This window comes from Motacilla alba, chromosome 3, assembly GCF_015832195.1.
Source record: "Motacilla alba alba isolate MOTALB_02 chromosome 3, Motacilla_alba_V1.0_pri, whole genome shotgun sequence".
NCBI lineage: Eukaryota > Metazoa > Chordata > Aves > Passeriformes > Motacillidae > Motacilla > Motacilla alba.
In genome coordinates, this window is record NC_052018.1 from 98,879,951 (window position 1) to 98,896,685 (window position 16,735).

General features: G+C 44.8%; 1 protein-coding gene across 6 annotated transcripts in view; it reads left to right on the plus strand.

Moving 5' to 3' along the window:
- Positions 1-3,615, plus strand: part of PELI1 (pellino E3 ubiquitin protein ligase 1) — a 43,748-nt gene extending 40,133 nt beyond the window's left edge. For all 6 annotated transcript variants that reach the window (XM_038131974.1, XM_038131972.1, XM_038131973.1 and 3 more), the window contains one exon: positions 879-3,615. In XM_038131974.1, coding sequence (XP_037987902.1) covers positions 879-1,445 — 567 coding nt within the window. In that variant the 3' untranslated portion in view covers positions 1,446-3,615. The remainder of the gene's footprint in view (positions 1-878) is intronic.
- Positions 3,616-16,735: the final 13,120 nt, after the last annotated feature.

The following is a 16,735-nucleotide window of genomic DNA, read 5'->3' on the forward strand; positions in this document are numbered from 1 at the left end:
TTGTCACCTATGCAATCAGTTACACTGCCTCTTATGTGTCTGTCTGTGTGCGCAAAGGTGTCTTGATCAACCTGAATAACTGAGTTTATCTGCAAACTAGTACTCAATTGCACATCTAGACTGCTCTCCTAAACTGATTTTCCAGTCTACTCTGTATTTCTGCAAGCTCTCCTGCACATTCTACAAGTATTTTCCTGATTCTCCCTTTTGAGTTTATGCTTTTCCCACTTTTCCTTTTTTATAGAATAATAAAAAATAGTTATAATTTTATTGGATTATAATTTTATTGGATTTTATTGGATTAACATTTCCATGTTGGCATTCTGAGTTTTCCCTCTTCCTCTTGTTTTCAAAGCATTGGTGACATTTCCAGGAGATATTTGGGTTCAATATGACTTGGGATGTCTCAGCAAAAAGAAATGCTATATTGAACATTTTAAGTAGTGTATTTAGCTAGGAGTGCTAATGGGAGGAAGGGAAAGACATGTGTAAAGGGGTGTTTTAAGAAAAGTCTAAAATATGATGGAGGACTAAAACAGTCTTGTGATACTCCTTGAGGCATTTCAAGTAACATAGTTCAGAGTGCTATAGGAATGGAATAGAGAGTTGTTAAGATGGGAGAGGAGCTTTTCTTGACTCGATGTTGTCTATTTTAATGCATGCTTTAATATTTTAAGATGTTGGGGTGGGGTTTTTCCAAAAAAAAGGAGGGCAGAGAGAAGCTGATACTGGGCTCTCTATCTGTGTCTTGTGGACACAGTCAGAAGCTGCTTGAAACTTTGATGGACCTTCCAGGCAGATTAGTATTGTGGAAGTGCATGTTGTTACTCTTCAGAGACCCTTAGGTGATGGCTCTCCATGTCTGTGTCCATGTTAAGGTTGAGAACGAGACGAACCAGCTGCAGGACGGCTCCCTGATCGACCTGTGCGGGGCGACGCTGCTGTGGCGCACGGCCGAGGGGCTCGCGCGCACGCCGACCGTCAAGCACCTGGAGGCTCTGAGGCAGGAGATCAACGCAGCCAGGCCCCAGTGCCCCGTGGGCTTCAACACCCTGGCCTTCCCCAGCATGAAGAGAAAAGATGTTGTAGACGAAAAGCAGCCGTGGGTGTACCTGAACTGCGGCCACGTGCACGGCTACCACAACTGGGGGAACAAAGAGGAGAGGGACGGCAAGGACCGCGAGTGCCCCATGTGCCGCTCCGTTGGTCCCTACGTGCCTCTGTGGCTCGGGTGTGAAGCAGGATTTTATGTGGATGCTGGACCTCCAACTCATGCATTCAGCCCGTGTGGACACGTGTGCTCAGAAAAGACAACTGCATATTGGTCCCAAATTCCTCTTCCTCACGGTACTCACACTTTTCACGCAGCCTGTCCCTTCTGTGCGCATCAGCTGGCTGGTGAGCAGGGTTACATCAGGCTCATTTTCCAAGGGCCTCTCGACTAACACAGGTGTTCCCAAGGACTGCAGTAAACTGATAAGCTAAGCGATTCTCATTTTTAAACCAACTGTTTTTCATATTCTCTGGGCTTTGCTGGTTTGCATTAAAATGAAGAATTTTTTGGTTTTTTTATTACAACAGCTAAATCCCTCTTTATTGAGAAAAGTCTGGAAATAGAAGAAATGGGGGGAGAAGGGGGAGACCTCCTGCTTTTTTTTTGGTTAATAACTACTTCTGAAGAGCTGAAGGAAGTGTTTAGTGAACTTCAATGCCTTCAGTTTAATGGTTTTTGAATCACATGCCCGCAGTGTTTCAAAGGTGTTTCATTCTTTTTGTATATGGAGGGTAAATAGTTCAAAGAACATTAGTTTACAGCTTGGATGCAAACATTGTAAAATATAACATGTATATTAACTCTTTTCTATTTATCTTTATTATTGAAAATATCTAGAATGTTTAGAGAGTAGCATGGTCATAGTGTGTTACATCCAGCGATTGGATGTGTAGAGTAGTTCTGGATGGAGAAGAACATGGGATGAAAATGGTAGAAAAATCTTTTAATCTAAAATACTGAGTTCTTAGAATAGTTAAAATGCTTTTTAAACAAAGCTAATGCAAATTATGATGGCATAAAGTTGTGCTTTAACCGTGTTGAAAGGTAGCTAAGAAGGACTTCTTAAATTGTCTTTTTGGTAGGACTGTACTTAAGATCTGGTTATGAGGAGAATATTTGCCAGACTCTTTGAATATGCAACTTAGTCTAGATTAAGGATTTTTTTCTCCCTTCACGCTAACACTTCTCTTTATTTAGCATTAGTGACCTTTGTGAGGGTTTTTCCAATGTTAAACATGAACAGACCAGAAAGATGAGGCTTATTCTGTTCCTTGCTGTTTGGGGGTGGGGGGTGGGGACAAGGGGAGAGGTGGATGCATCTGGGCACGTGTGTGGGGAGCAGTTTGTGACTTTGCCACAGTCCCAGCGTGAGAGGTGTTTGTCAGCTGGATGCTCAGCCTTCCACCTGCTGACTGGTGGGGGGCCTCAGGCCTGGCCTTTGCCCCTCTGCCAGGTGCAGATGCTCATCTGGGCCACATGTGGAACAGTGGTGGAGCCTGGTAGCCAGGGGCTTTGTCCCTGCATCCTCGGGCAGCTGGGCACAGCTGGCAGTCTGTTGAGAGAGCTGGGGCTGGGCTGGGCTCAGACCCTCAGTGTGAGAAGCTGCTGTGGGCTCTGCTTACTCTGGTCTCTGTCTGCTCTCCTCTTCCTCCCCCTCCTTCCCCTCTGTATCCACCAGAAAAGACCAGTGTCTACATGCAGCTCTGCTGCCAGCCCACTGTGCTTCATGGCAACCTGACCTTTTTAGCATTGATTTGAGTTTTTTTGGCCAGCTTCGTACATTTTTAAAAAATGTGTACTGTATAATTGACAGTAAGAAAATTTCTGTACTTTATAGCAAAGCTTTAGCTTTCATTTTTCTTTTGAAGCTATTCTAAAATTTTCTTTGTTTAAAGAGACCTGTGTTGCTTAGATGTCATGAATTACTTTGACTGTCAATTATTTCTCCATTTTTAAAAAAAATTATATATATTGTTTGGTTCACTCAGGAAATGCATGTGTCAGGAAACCTGTACTATAAGTTCAGTTAGCTGTCATGTACAAGTAACTGCTGTTACTCCCTTTCCATAGAAATATAACTGATTTTGACATTTTCCAGATTATATGCATTAAGTAATGAAACTTATGCAGCAAGAAATCCCTGTATTGTAGTTGTTCTAATCATCTTATTCAAACTATAGTATACTGTAGTTTTAACTTTTATTTGCAAATTAATTTATTTAAACTACGTGAGTAAACACTTTTCAAAAACAGAAATTCTGGGGTTGTGGCTTTGTTTCCAAGAGATGGGAATGGGCTGGGGATGGCCCTTCTGTTGTCACGTCAGGTGTCCCTCTGTTCTGCACATACGGATTAAGAGCGCAGAGAAGCAGCAGCTGTAAAGACTTTGGACATTTTCCCTGGTAATGGCTTTGAATGGCTCCTTTCAGATGTGTCCTCTCAATGTGTTTTATATTTAACTCTGTGTTAATGGTGAGATTGCTGTTTAAATGACACAGTTAAATGAGTAAGTTACAAATACTGAAATGTAAGCAAAAAACTGAACTAAATTTTAAAATGACGGGAGCTCTTGATTCTGACTTCCACAAAATCCAGTTGACATTTCTCTGGTCCTGATCTTGTTGACTACAGGAACATGAAAAACCAGAAAAGAACACGATGAAAGCTACAAAGCAGTATGAGTAACACAGAGCTGAACTGTGAGCACAGATGGAGCACGGGATGGTAGGAGGAGTATGGGAAGTGGTGTTGGAGGCCCAGCTGGAGGCTGATGCAGAGCCAGGCGTGCAGTTGGGTACATGCACACCTAACTGCAGAGGGGAAGAAGAGAGGATCATGCCCAAGATGCAGCCCTTGTTAAAGCCCTACCCCATTTAAGATGATACATTATGCTTACACTGTACTTCTCTACCCCACTCCGCAACCCCGCCCACCCCCCCCCAAAAAAAAAAAAAAAAGAAGACATCCCAAACAACGGTATCTGAGAAGAACTGGCTGTGTTTCTGGGGAGTGTTAGGCTAAGGTCACTCTTCAGTGACCACATTCTGCCTGTTTTGTACTTTTCTTCACCCAAGTTGGGTTTGTTTAATCTCATTTTTAGACGTGTGGAACATAGACATTCAAACACTTGAGACAGGGAAATCCCACTATCAAAGGCAGAATAGCAATGGTTGAGTAGTTGGAGGAGCAAGTTCCTTCACCAACAACAGCGTCTCTAACTCTGGTACCCTGTTTGAGTACCCCCAGGCTTCTGTTCTTTGATAAATGATTGCAGCAGTCCTCTGTAAATGGTAAAGTGAATTTCAGATTAAAAGTACTCAAACAGATGACTCAAGCACTCTGAACTTGAGGGCCAATCCTTTTGAACAAATTTTGGTGCTGCAAGAGGTGGCACCATGCTGGCTTTAAGACAATCACAGCTCCATTTTTGACAGCCTAAAGCTCCACTTTTGACAGCCTAAAGCAGCCCCTTGCAGCTGCAAGACCAGCCCTAGGTGAGATCTGTGGCCTTCACCTGCTTTTAAAGGTTTGCTGGACTGGCAAGAAGCACTGGTGTGATGCAAGCAGCAGACAGGACTGTTCCCTGGGATACCACTGCAGATATAAGGAACTGGTAAGGGAATGAATGGGAAAATGACATTAAGTGTAGGTAGTTTTCTAGCCTTAAAGTTCAGTGAAGCTCTGCAGAAGTGCCTTTGAAAATGAGCAGCCAGTTTTCTGGTTTGTGTGTGACTGCCCTGATCTGGGCAGTGCAATGTGTAAAGCAGGTGATTTAATGAACTAATTTGCTTTTCAGCTGTAGGAAATTGCATGGATTTAACACTGCCAGAAAGCAGCAGCTGGCTAATAAAGCCCTTTTGTTTTGTTTTGTTTTTTTGTTTTTTCCCCAAAGCAGAAATGGGGCAGCACAGGGTGCTGGCAGGAGGGCAGGAGCATACACAGGGAGGTTGCTGTGGCTTTCCTGGGGAGAACAGAGTGCTCTGGTTCCTTTGCTGGCTTGGCCACTGGGTTGGAGAAGTTCCATGAGTGCCTGGTGTGGCCCTGAGTGGTGTGGTGCAGTCTGGGGATGAGGCCGTCCCATCCCAGCTGTGCTGGGCTTGTTACACCTGCGGGAATGAGCCTGGTCTTCTGAACAGTCAAACATGAAGTCACCTCAGGAGACTCCTGTGTTGGAAGGTGCTCTGCAAATCCCATAATGATCCTGCTGTGGCATGTTTGATCTCCTTCTGAAGTGACACTTTCCAGGTTCAATTCTAAAAATACATTTCCAGTTTTGCAGTATAAATCTACCCTGATGACTACAGCAACTTGCATGCTGTCTTTCAGCCTGGATTAGGCCTGGTTGCTGTTGAATTAGACCAGATTTTGTGGTCCTTGTCTTGGCTCATCCCATTCTGTAAAAACACTGATAGAGCTCCTCATCTATTTTTAATTGTAGCACTTGGCTTTAACATAAGGGCTGTGATCATCCTAGAAATGCAGTTTCTCAGGCTCTTTTGTGACTGTAGCAGATCACTTGTACCTGCACTGTTGTGCATGCTATAAAGAAGATCTGGGAAAGCATCTCTGCAGGAGCTGTGATGGTTCCTGTGACTTGGACCAGGAACTCCTTGGCAAGCATAGCCTCTACAGGGGCAGCAGCAGTCCTGCCCCTTCCCAGGTGCTTTCAGGGCAGCAGCAGGAGGTCAGGCTCCTGTTTCCTCCTGGAGAACAGCTCTACATCACTGTGCTGTCAGGAGGCAGTATCCTCCTCCTCCTATATTTCAGTGGGGAAACACCAGTGGGTGCTACTGCAGCAAGAGCAGGCAGCTCCTTCAGCTCTGCTGGTTCTTGGTCTGGTTCCATCTCTGAAAGCAAAAGGGGGCAAATTTAAAGAGCAGAAAAAATGGGCTTTTGTTCCCTCAAGCCTCAGGTGCCTCTGTGAGAGCAGCCATGCCAAAGCCAGCCTCTGGGAACCGCAGCAGGGCCTGTGGCCTCAGACACACGTGCAGCCTTAGGGAATGGCATTAGCTGTAAACCCCAGTGCCTCAATCTTTATGTTCCTGCCTCGGAACCCTCCTGAGCTGCTGCTGCCCATCCTCCCTGTGCCTCCCAGCTCTGGCAATGCAGCCCGTTCTGAAGTCACAGTGAGCAGGTGCCAGCAGAAGCAGGTCCTGTTTGCCTTGCCCAGCACAAGCCCTTGTGGGATCAGGAATGCATCACCCGGGGCTGCATTCCTCGAGGCTAAGCTCCAGGGAAGATGAGTAACCAGAGGCAAAGTGCCAGCTCTGGCAGTCAGGAGCTCCCTGCCCACCCCCTGCCACTCTTGGGTTTGCTGCTGTTGTGCCCAGCTCCCAGTCCTTGTCCTACTGCCCCTCTTGCAGGGCTGGCAGGAGGGGATGGGAATCAGCATTCTGTTTGCTGGCTGTGGTGTTTGCCTGGCTCTGCTGGTGAGGAAATGTTTGTGACAGCAGCGAAGCACCAGCAAATCTTGGGTTCTGCCAGCCCTGCAGAGAGCCCATTGCTCCAGTGCAGGGCGCTGAGATATTTCATGGGAGTACAAATGACCTCAAGATCAACTCAAAGAAGGACTTTCCTGCTGCAAAGGCAACTTCTCTGCAATTTGGCAATACCTGCAATATTGTAATGTTTTTATTTTGATTTAAGGTCACTAAACAGCTCTGAGGCAGGAGTAAATTATTAATCTGCTCTGACTTCCTTCCTCTACCTTGGCTACATCTGTAGTACCAGTTCTATGCTGAGATCGCCATTGGAGATCTGCTGCCTTCCAGAAAAACAATGAGAGTGGAGTTCTTTGGAGTTTAATCACAGGCCAGGATGGTCTATATTTCCTTTTTGTAGTGGAAAGGTCTCCTGAAAAGCCTTCCCCTTTTACAGCCCTGGCATGGCACGTGGATTCCTGAGGATTCCCTGTGAGTGCTGCACAGAGACAGGAAGGAGGACATGATAGTTCATGCTGTCAGTCAGATTTAAATGTGGTTAAATACAGTTAAACCAGTGAGAAAAGCTTTTTTATGTCTGTTTTCTTTGCTACTCACTCCCAAAATTAAATGTCTGCTTATTTATACAATTGTCTTGACCCTTAGATTTGTTTCTTCTTCAACACCCCCTGAAGAAAAATAATTAAATTCACTTTTCTCTGCAAATATTTTATCTGAAAGTTTCTAAGTTGTGTTTGCTGTGATCATTCCTTTCCTTAAGTGATTCCATTAAAATGTGTGAATTTTAATGCATTGAACCATGTTGCTGGACCCAAGCCCTGCAAAATGTATTTCGAGGGTTTTTTGGTCGCCTAGTTTTCAGCCTAGATAGAGTTTCCCTTCAGTCTGTCCTGGAAAATGCTGGAAAACAAGCTGGTCAAGGAAGAGGGAAGAGCAATGGCTTTCCTGGGTTCTTGGGAAACACTCTGGGCTCCACTTCTTTCCCTGGGCTCCACTTCTTTCCCTGGATCATGCTCAGATTCCAAGTGCCTTCCCCTTCCCAGGTCTCTGTAAAATAACTTTTAAATATAACCATCTTACACTTGGGATCTACCCATCATTCCCTTTGGTTGGCTGCAGTTTAGGAGCTGGAAGAACATGAAGCCTTCAGTGCCTCCATATCTACATCTCTCCAAAATAATATTTTTAGCTGATCCCAGAAGATTTGAAACAAAACAAATGCATGCAGTGATATTCTAAACTTGCCTGGATGCAAAGCTAAAAACTGCAGTTTGCTGTCATGTGCTTGATGAAAGGAATTGAGTCAACTCATCCTTTCCAAAAATCCCATGCTTGCTTTTTTTTTTTTTTTTTTTCTGTTGTGTGGGAGGAGGAGAGAATTAGTTATTCAGTGGAATGAGGACAATTAAAAGCAAATGCAGCTTCCAGCGATGCCATCATCTGTTCAGTTTGCCCTGAGCAACACAGAGGCTGCCTGGCTTCTTAATTGGCCCCTTTCCCTTCTGTCCTGTGCTTCCTATTGGCACAGGGGCTGGCAGTTTCCAAAGTCTCCATAGGACTGTGATGCAGGTGTGCTCATTCTAGCTTTGCCTGGACAATCCCCTGAGCTTTGACCTCAAAGGGGCTGGAAGGCTCTAAACTGCTGTGGGTTGAGAGGTCATGATTGAGGCAGCTCTCCTGCCCAGCTTGCCTTTCCCTGGAGTGTTGCTCTGTAGTGGGAATATGTCCATGGGTCCCTGTCGCAATACGACATGAAATGACGACACGGACACTGCTGCTCTCCAGGTGAACAAAAAAGAGGGACCTTTATTTTCTGACTTCAACATGTATAGTTTTCCAAAAGTGACAGTGGATTGGAGGGTGACAGTGCCACCTCTCCAATGACACTGGACAGACTAAGAGTCCATCAATTCTCTCCTCCTCCATGAAAGAATGCAAAACATAAGTTATTTACAGAATTGTGTGTGAGAAAGTTTGTTACAAGAATGCAAACATCAGAAGGCTTAGCAAAGGCCTTAAAAAATCAGGGTGACAGGTCCCAGCCCAGGATGGAGCTGTGGTGTCACCTTTGACCATTGCTGGAGGATGAATGTTGTCTGAGATGGGTCACAGGGATAGGGGCCTTCCCACAGCCTGTGGTCACCTGGACACAGCTGGGCCCAGGCTCTGCACAGCAAAGCTGTTGAAGTTGCTTGCTTCACTTTTGAAGGGGAGCTAAAGCAATCAGCAGGCTTTTAAATGCCACCTAACCAGCCAGGGCATGGATGTTTAATGCTTTTTCACTTACATTAAAAGTGGATCTAGAGCAGCTTCCCTGAGGAGGCAGGATCAGCACTACCAATGACCTCAGCCCCACCATAGCTCCAGGGGCTTTCAGTGTTACTCAGCGATTTTTACCAGCGTCACTCGTTATCACTTGGAAATCTCACTCCACCTGTTCTGGAGCAGGGGCAGCAGAAGGTGTGTTCAAGCACCTTTGGGCAATGATGAATCATGCCCGTGGCAAAGTCCTTGGCACCTCCTGGCCGCTGACTGCCAGGGAAAGCTGTCACCAGAGCAGGCTAAATGCCTACACAAAAGTGGGGTTTGCCTGGAGCCCGTGCCAGCCCTAAAGCAAAAAAACCCAAACAACAACCCATCCCCTCGAGCCCTACACCAATATTGCCAAATACACATTATTCATACAGTGGAGAGTTTTTCATACAATAGAGGCCTGGGAATAGTGTTCCTCACAGCAACATAAATATATTTATAGTCCATGTGTGTCTGTATTTTGCTATACTTTTAACTTCATAGGCTAATGGTTAATAAAGCCAGGCTCTATTCAAACTTCTGCAGCAAAAAATATGTTGAATAGTATCATGCAAAAGGTTTAGAACCTGCTGGCCCCAAACAATCTTTCAGACTGTAATTTAGGGGCTCATTCACAGAATAGAAGGATAGAAGTGGTAGTCCGAGGTTGGCTTCCCCAGAGAACAGCCAAGAAAGAGAAGAGCAGCTATAGGAGTCCCCAGCATGGGGTATACTTAACCCACCTTTGCTCTTGATACTCAAAAAAATCAGTGTGTCTGGAGTTTCTGTACTATTTAAAAAGAAAAAACAAACAAACAGCCACCAATAAGAGTTCCCAGGTTGCATCGAACAAGTTGCTTGCAAGTTTGAGATGCAAGTTTCTTTGCACCAGCTGATTTAAAAATATGTTCTTCATCGTTTAACTACAGATCCATGGAATGTCCTCTCCTCCATTCGTCTGCCCTGTGGCAGGGTGGTTCTACCCAAATACTTCTTCCAAGTGTTTAACATGCTTACTCTTTCAAAATCTGCAGTAATGACTCCACCATGTCTCCAGGCAGCCTGGTCCATGGCTCAGTTATAGAACTCATAAACTCAGTTCTACTCCAAAACTATAGAACTCATAAACGTGTATCTACTAAAGCAAACTGAAGAGCAAGTTGGGACCAAATATCTACCTACTGTTTGGGGTTTGCTTTCTTAAAGAAAAAGAAACAACTCAAAGCAAAAGCTTTCATATTCCAGGCACTTCTGCAGAGTTTGGAAATAAAGCAAAAAAAGCAACTTCCTACAAAATGTATTGATCGGCACCTTCCCCTGTGTGACACCAAATGAATTTGTCCAACAAATAGCCCTGGAAGGAAAAAAAAAAAAGGAGGAAAGATGCCTATGAAGCCGTAAACCTCTGATATTCATTTTATTAAAATTTAATGAGGTGCTATTAATAATGAATGCAGCCAGGAAGATGGGAGAACAGCAGTGGAATGGCCTTGAGATTCCTTGTTAGCCAGATTTCTCTACAGAGCTGGGAAAGAAGAGGGCAGCTGGAAGCAGCAGTCTGCAGCAGGCTCTGTGGGTGCCTACATTGGTGGAAGAATATTTTAAGTGTTTTTTTCATTAAAAGCTGAACTGGGGGTGAGTTGTACGCATGTCCTGTAAGGAAAAGATGCTCCTGATCTCCAATGCCTTGAGTATAATGTGGGGAATTGGGGTCATTTCCTCACTGATGGTGATTTCCTGTGTGAAGTTAACTCTGTCTCCCTGGGTCTCCCATCCCACTCAGTATCATCTGCACAGAAATCCAGCTCCTGGCTCTTCAGGAGCTGATCAACCACCATGGCAGTGACTGATGTGACACACAGAGCTGGGGATGTGATGGATGTTACACCTTGAGCATAAACAACTGCACTGCCTGTTCAGCTCACAGCAATGCTGTCTGGACCGTTTCCTTTGGTGGCTGCGTTACCCAGCGTGATTCAAGGGGAGATGCAGCACATCCGTGACTTCGCTTTCCCAGCTGCCAGGCCAGCTGCCTTATCAAAGAGAGGAATGGAGATGATTAGACATGGCCTGTTTTATTTTTAAGCCCCTAGCAGTTGCTTTAAGGCTTATGTAGATCTTTAAGATTAATTAATGCTGTATTTGGGTGTCCCCCTAACTGTTGCTAATAGGTTCTCTGTCTTGTGGGACATCTTCTGTTCCCTGGAGCTTATAGTGTCATTCAACTGACTACAATTTGATCTGTTTCTTGAAGGTTCCAGAGTAAATTTTACTTGGCCCTGCCGAGTCTGGATTCCTCTCATCTCTCTTAGCTGTTGTTTAAGCTCTTCTCTTCCTCATCTGGCCTGTATTTCCTGTCTCTGGTTCTTACTATGAAGCGTGTTAATAAGCATCTGGATGCCATTAACATGTTTTGTGAGAACAGAAGCAGGATAAAAAGTAGAAATTGAAAGCAGAGCCTATGTAGAAGTAAATCTGTGTTCTTTTGTGTTTCCATCAGGAGCAGCCTCCCAGAAGAAGATATCTTTGCATCTTCCTCATGCTTGTGAAACACACCCCTAGGCCTGACTAATCCCAGTCAGGTAGGTAAAAAAACACAGTTTGGACAAGTTTGGTTTTTTTTGGAAAAGAGTTGCTGTGTGGCAATAAGAAATGCTTTCAAGGATCCAGGAGGTATTAGAAAGAGCTTGGATATGGTCATCTCCAAAACCCCAGAAGCATTCCTCTTCTGGAACAAAAAGGGGCAGGACAGAAGAGTGCTGATCACTTTTCCCCTTACTTTTCAGGGCCGGGTGAATCCACAAAGCATATCTGAGTCTCTTTGGAAAAGTCACCAGCAGATGAAGTAATTTGAGGCCTCACCCACACCACAGTTTATTCAGCCAGCTGCGTAGGTCTCTTAACAGAGGTGCTTTTTAATACAGCATGTCAAGTGCTGAGAAATATCACTTTGATTTTGACATACTCCCCACCAAGGATGATGTGTTTTCTGTTATGCGTTGTTGTCAAGGTGAAGAAATGAATTAGCGTGGATTTTTAATTGCTTCAGTGTTGAACTCTGATATAAGCTGGAAGGGAAACATCATCCTAGATGAATAAAGAGGTGGTGCAAGAGCTGATCAGCCTCTGGTGAGAAGCCAAGCTTTCCAAACGCAAGGAGATTTCAGTGTTGCTTCTATCTCTAGCTGCATTGAATCGTTTGCTGGTACATTTGCCTACAGACGCTTCTGCTGCCGCTAGCAGACACCAGGGGACAAGAAAAGACACGATTGTCTGAAATCCAGGTACTCCTCATTTCTGGAAATCTGGGGAAAGGCTGCCATCTGCTGTAATGCAAAGCGGTTGCTGGAAATACATTCGACCTAAATCCCAGCAGTCGCGTTGAAGCTGAGATGAGCTCAGGGTAGGAGCAAAGTAAAACAAGCGAAGACAAACTGTGCCCTTAAAGACCTGATGATGCTTTTCACACAGATCCCTCTCCTAATAATGGCTGTTACCTAGCTCGCCCTTAGAGGAAAAAAAACCTTCCCTGTGGACCTGCTTAAATCCCTGGGATTTGACCAGTCAAGGTCAAAGACAGGACTGAGGCACCATTCAGAAAGCTGCTGGCTGGGCCAGCCTGCAGTGAGGGTGCTGCTTCCTCAATTTAATCTGGCACCCTCGTCATTCCACAGCCGCTCAGTCGCAGAGTTTTAAAATGCAGAAAGGTGTGTGGTTTTCCTCTCAGCAGTATGTGTGTGACACCTACACTAGCTACGAGTGAACTTGGCTGTACCCTCTACCCACAGGTCTTGCTACCTAGACAAGAGCAAAGTCTAAAAATATCTACAACTCAGGGCCTTTATCTCTGATCTTTAAAATAAAGCATGTACTGAACCCTGTGGTATCTAGAATCAAATTCTTCTCTTCAAAAGTCACTAAGATGCCAGCCCTACACCCTCAGTACCAACATGGTCCATTTTTTCTGCACTTTTTTCTTTTTGTTTTCCCAACCATCACTTGCTTTGAAACTGCACGGTTTGACTCACAAGTAATCTCAGAAACAAGAGCTTTTCGCCTGCCTGAAGTGCTGCTTGGACCAGACTGTTTTCCATGACACTTTCCCGAAAGCATCCCACTAGAATCCCTCCTTTCGTAATGTTGGAGTGGCCGGGCTGGATTGAAAGGGAGCAGTGCACATAACAAGCTAGCCTGGAAAGCTGACATAAAGAAAGCCAGAGCTCCTGATGACTCAGGTATTGATGTACTCCATCAGAATAAACTGCTATCTGATAAAATCAGCTCATTCCAAATACAGAAGAAAGAGCTTTTAATTTTACGTGGTTTCTTTACTGGAGACTGAGAGAACCAAGAACTGTGTGAAATGCAGCTGCATCTACAACGTGTCTAAGGTGCTGAAGAATGACCTGGAGCCAGGAGAAACTCTGCTACCTTTGCAGACATGGAGGAATACATGCCAGGGCATTCAGGAGCAACAGGAGAGACTTGGCATCCCAGTTTTATGGGTTGTCCTTATGTTATGACAGTGTCTTGACGGAGTCTTTTAAGAAGCTGTCTTTTAAAGAGCCGTGTGAAGGGGTAGCCCTTGAGGTGGGCCAGTCAGTGGCCTGAACCTGAGTTCCACCAGCTAGCATTTGGTTGACATGATAAAAATAATTTTCAAAATTGCCATCTGTGTTAATTTTGAGACCCAGTTGCCCTATAAAACTGGCATCCCATTCTGCATGTTCCTAAGCTCCTGTCTTGAAAGGTTTCTCGTGGCACTGAGCACCACGCTCCACTTAAACAAGGCCTGGAAATCTGTTCCCTGCTACTGGCATGAAATATTCAGTCTTAATATCCCTTCACATCACTTGAGACAAGAAGAGCAGAAACTTTCCATCTGCCTTCTCTGCAGTGTTCATTATTTTACATATTTCTTTTATACCCTTTATATATTTTTTGCTTCCTCCAAGGAGAGCTTTTCCTCGAAGTTTGGTTGTTCCTATCATTGTTTAATGCTGCCCTTTTAGAGACAAGATTACCCACTACACTCAGGGTTCCTGGGGGACCTACCCCTCTAATTACATTTAATCACTATTTTCCCTCACATTCCCTATGGATTGCAGTACCTTATTCAGTTTTTAGCAAGCTAAGCAAAGGTTTCCTATGGAAAACTGAAAGCTAGTGGTACCAGGATCCTGTAAGCAAAGACCTTCTAAAACACTATGACATCTCAAGAAAGGAGGTCAGGTATTCCTAGAGATGACCCAGCTTTTACAATAGTTGGCTGCTAGTTCTGCCATTGAGCAGTAATAAGCATTTCCTTATTTTTTCAATGTCTCTTGTATCTGAGAAAACACTGAGCTACTTTGTTCTTTTTACTGTTTATTTTCTACAGCACAAAACTCACTGTTTCCCATTTCTTTTCCAGGAAGATTCCACAGAAGACTCCTGAGCTGGCGTGAGTGTAGGAAAAAACCCTGTCATATTTCTGTTGTTTTATAAGAATGCCAGTTTAACTTGCATAGATGAAAAAGCAGCAGTAGAAAGATTTTCCCAGCTAAAGCTACTTGGGGTTGGAGTTTTTCCCTGGAAGAGCCTTTGTGGAACTATGTCCTGTGTACCCAGGGTAAGGGTGTTTGCTGGGCTGAATCACGCTGCTCTGCAGAGCTGACGTGGCCCTTGGCAATCAGTAGGAAGCACAGATAACTGAAATGCTCCCATAAAAGCAGACTTTGTGGACATAAGCTGTACGTGAGGAGGTAGACTGACAACAGATCAAGTGAACTATGCTTGACTGACTCACAATTTCCTCACCTCACCAGCTCTGCTGGTGAAGCAATGGCTGTTCTTACCCACAGAGCAATTCAGGCTGCGAACACCACAGTTCACAAGCCCAGCCACGCCACGTGCCTTGGGGAGCTTTGTTATGCTTTAAAGCAGCCTTTCTTCTCAAAGTCTCCAGAAATCACCCACTGAGTCTCCTACAGCCTGGAGGAGAGGAGGTGTCTCAGGCTGGACTGGCATTGTCACTGCCACCACGGGGTTTAGCAGAAAGGTGACAGTCAGAAAAGGAAGCAGCAGGAGGCAACCTCATGGCTGTCATCCTTTCCTTCTGATCCACAAAGAAGATGCAGCTCCAGTTTTTTTTTTCCCAAGGGGAACAGAGGGCTTTGCTGTTAATACAAAATGCAGCAGAACAGTAACAACACTTAGCTCAGAGATAAAGTCAATGAAACATAAGGTAGAAAATCAAACAGTTTGTTACTTTCCCTGCATGAGCAGATAACATGACTCTTATCATTGCAACTGGAAAACATGAAAGTCATGGGAGGGAGCATGGTTCAAATGTCACTTTGAGGGTATGGCTTTCCCCTGCACCTCTGACACAATTAATTACTGGTTTTGAAAGCACCTCTCTGGTGCAAGAGGAACACAGACCCGAGGTTTTCAGCTGGATCGGAGCTTCCTGGGCAAATGTCAACTGAGGGGTAAGCCAGCTCTACGTAAAGGTCATTTCATGCTAAGCAACTGATGCAAAATTTCTTCTTACAGCTGCTCTGACCAATTCACTGAGACAAACCCAGAGGGATAGCTCCCTAACTCAGTGAAGATGCTGCAAGAACAGTGTTGTGAACCTCAGCAGCTGAGCACTGAAGTCAGTCCTGCGCAGCTGGACTTGGCTCTGGCTCAGTTTGCTGACCAGAACTGGACACATTTCAGCAGTGAATGGATCAACCCAAGATTCATACAAGGGAGGCATGGAAAATTGTATCCATGCTGCAGGACTCCCCTTCAGCCTCAGGCTGACCCATAGGGCTAAAGAGGGGAAAACTGGTTTACCACTAAGCCTGTAGGAAGGGCTTTCCCCTCAAAACCAGTGTCTGTAGTTAATAATCACATACAGCTGCTTCTCTGCTGGGGATTCCCTTTCCTTTTGCCTTCCACTCTCTTCCCATCCCCTCCCATCTGTTTCTTTGCTAGTGGAAAGAGGTTATATAGATACTCTCAGGTCCAAATCCAGAAGGTCAGACTACTGAAAACAAACTGTGAACTCTGGGCAAATCCAAACTTTCCAGCTCAGTTGTGAGTGGTTGCAGGAGCCATGGAGACACTCCCAGCCAGCTGGCAGCAATGCTGAGGCAGGAATACCATCCTCAACCCACACAGTTGGCTGGCTCAACAGCAAGTAACATAAAGCAGAACCCCGGGAAGGACAGGGCTAACACCACTTCCCTCCTACAGCCTCTTCGATTTCCTTACCTTTACCCACGTGACTAAATTCTGCAAACTCAGTCCTTCTGCAGTCTGGATCAATACACAGCAATCAGTTTTACATTATGTTTATGATCTCTTTGCTCACTTTATTGCTGCTGTGTCATATTTTAGGGATTAGGAGTCAGGCAGACTCCAACTAGTGTGATCCCCAAGGGGAAAAAACCCAGAAAAACCCCAAACCACCATGCTTTGCCCATGAGGAGTGTCTGAGTACAGCAGAGGTTGTAAGATACAAAGAGATTTCTTTGCTGGGTAGGGGAAAATATGCTATGAAAATATTGAGTGACATTTACAGGTTGGTGGAGGGAAATCCCCATTGGCTTCCTAACAAGCATTTAATATTTAACATAGTTGTGTTTTTTGACTGCCTTTGCTGTTCTAGCTTCCTATGAAGTCTGTTTGAACTGTGCTAATATTAACTCCAGAAAGCCAGGATGGAATTCTGAAGCATGAGAAGGTACATCTCTATTTTCTAAAGCAGGTCTATGAAAGGTATAATGGATGGCCACTGACACTGAAGCCCACGGTTATGAAGGAATAATAATATTAAATTAGTCTTTCTTTCTGGTAGCATCATGTTTTTTGCTCTTTAAACACAACATTTTAAAGGGTGAGCACTGGTCAGGTCATACACATCTCTCAAGGAAGTCATCAAGGAGTCCCTGATCCTAGTGATATTCATCTGGGA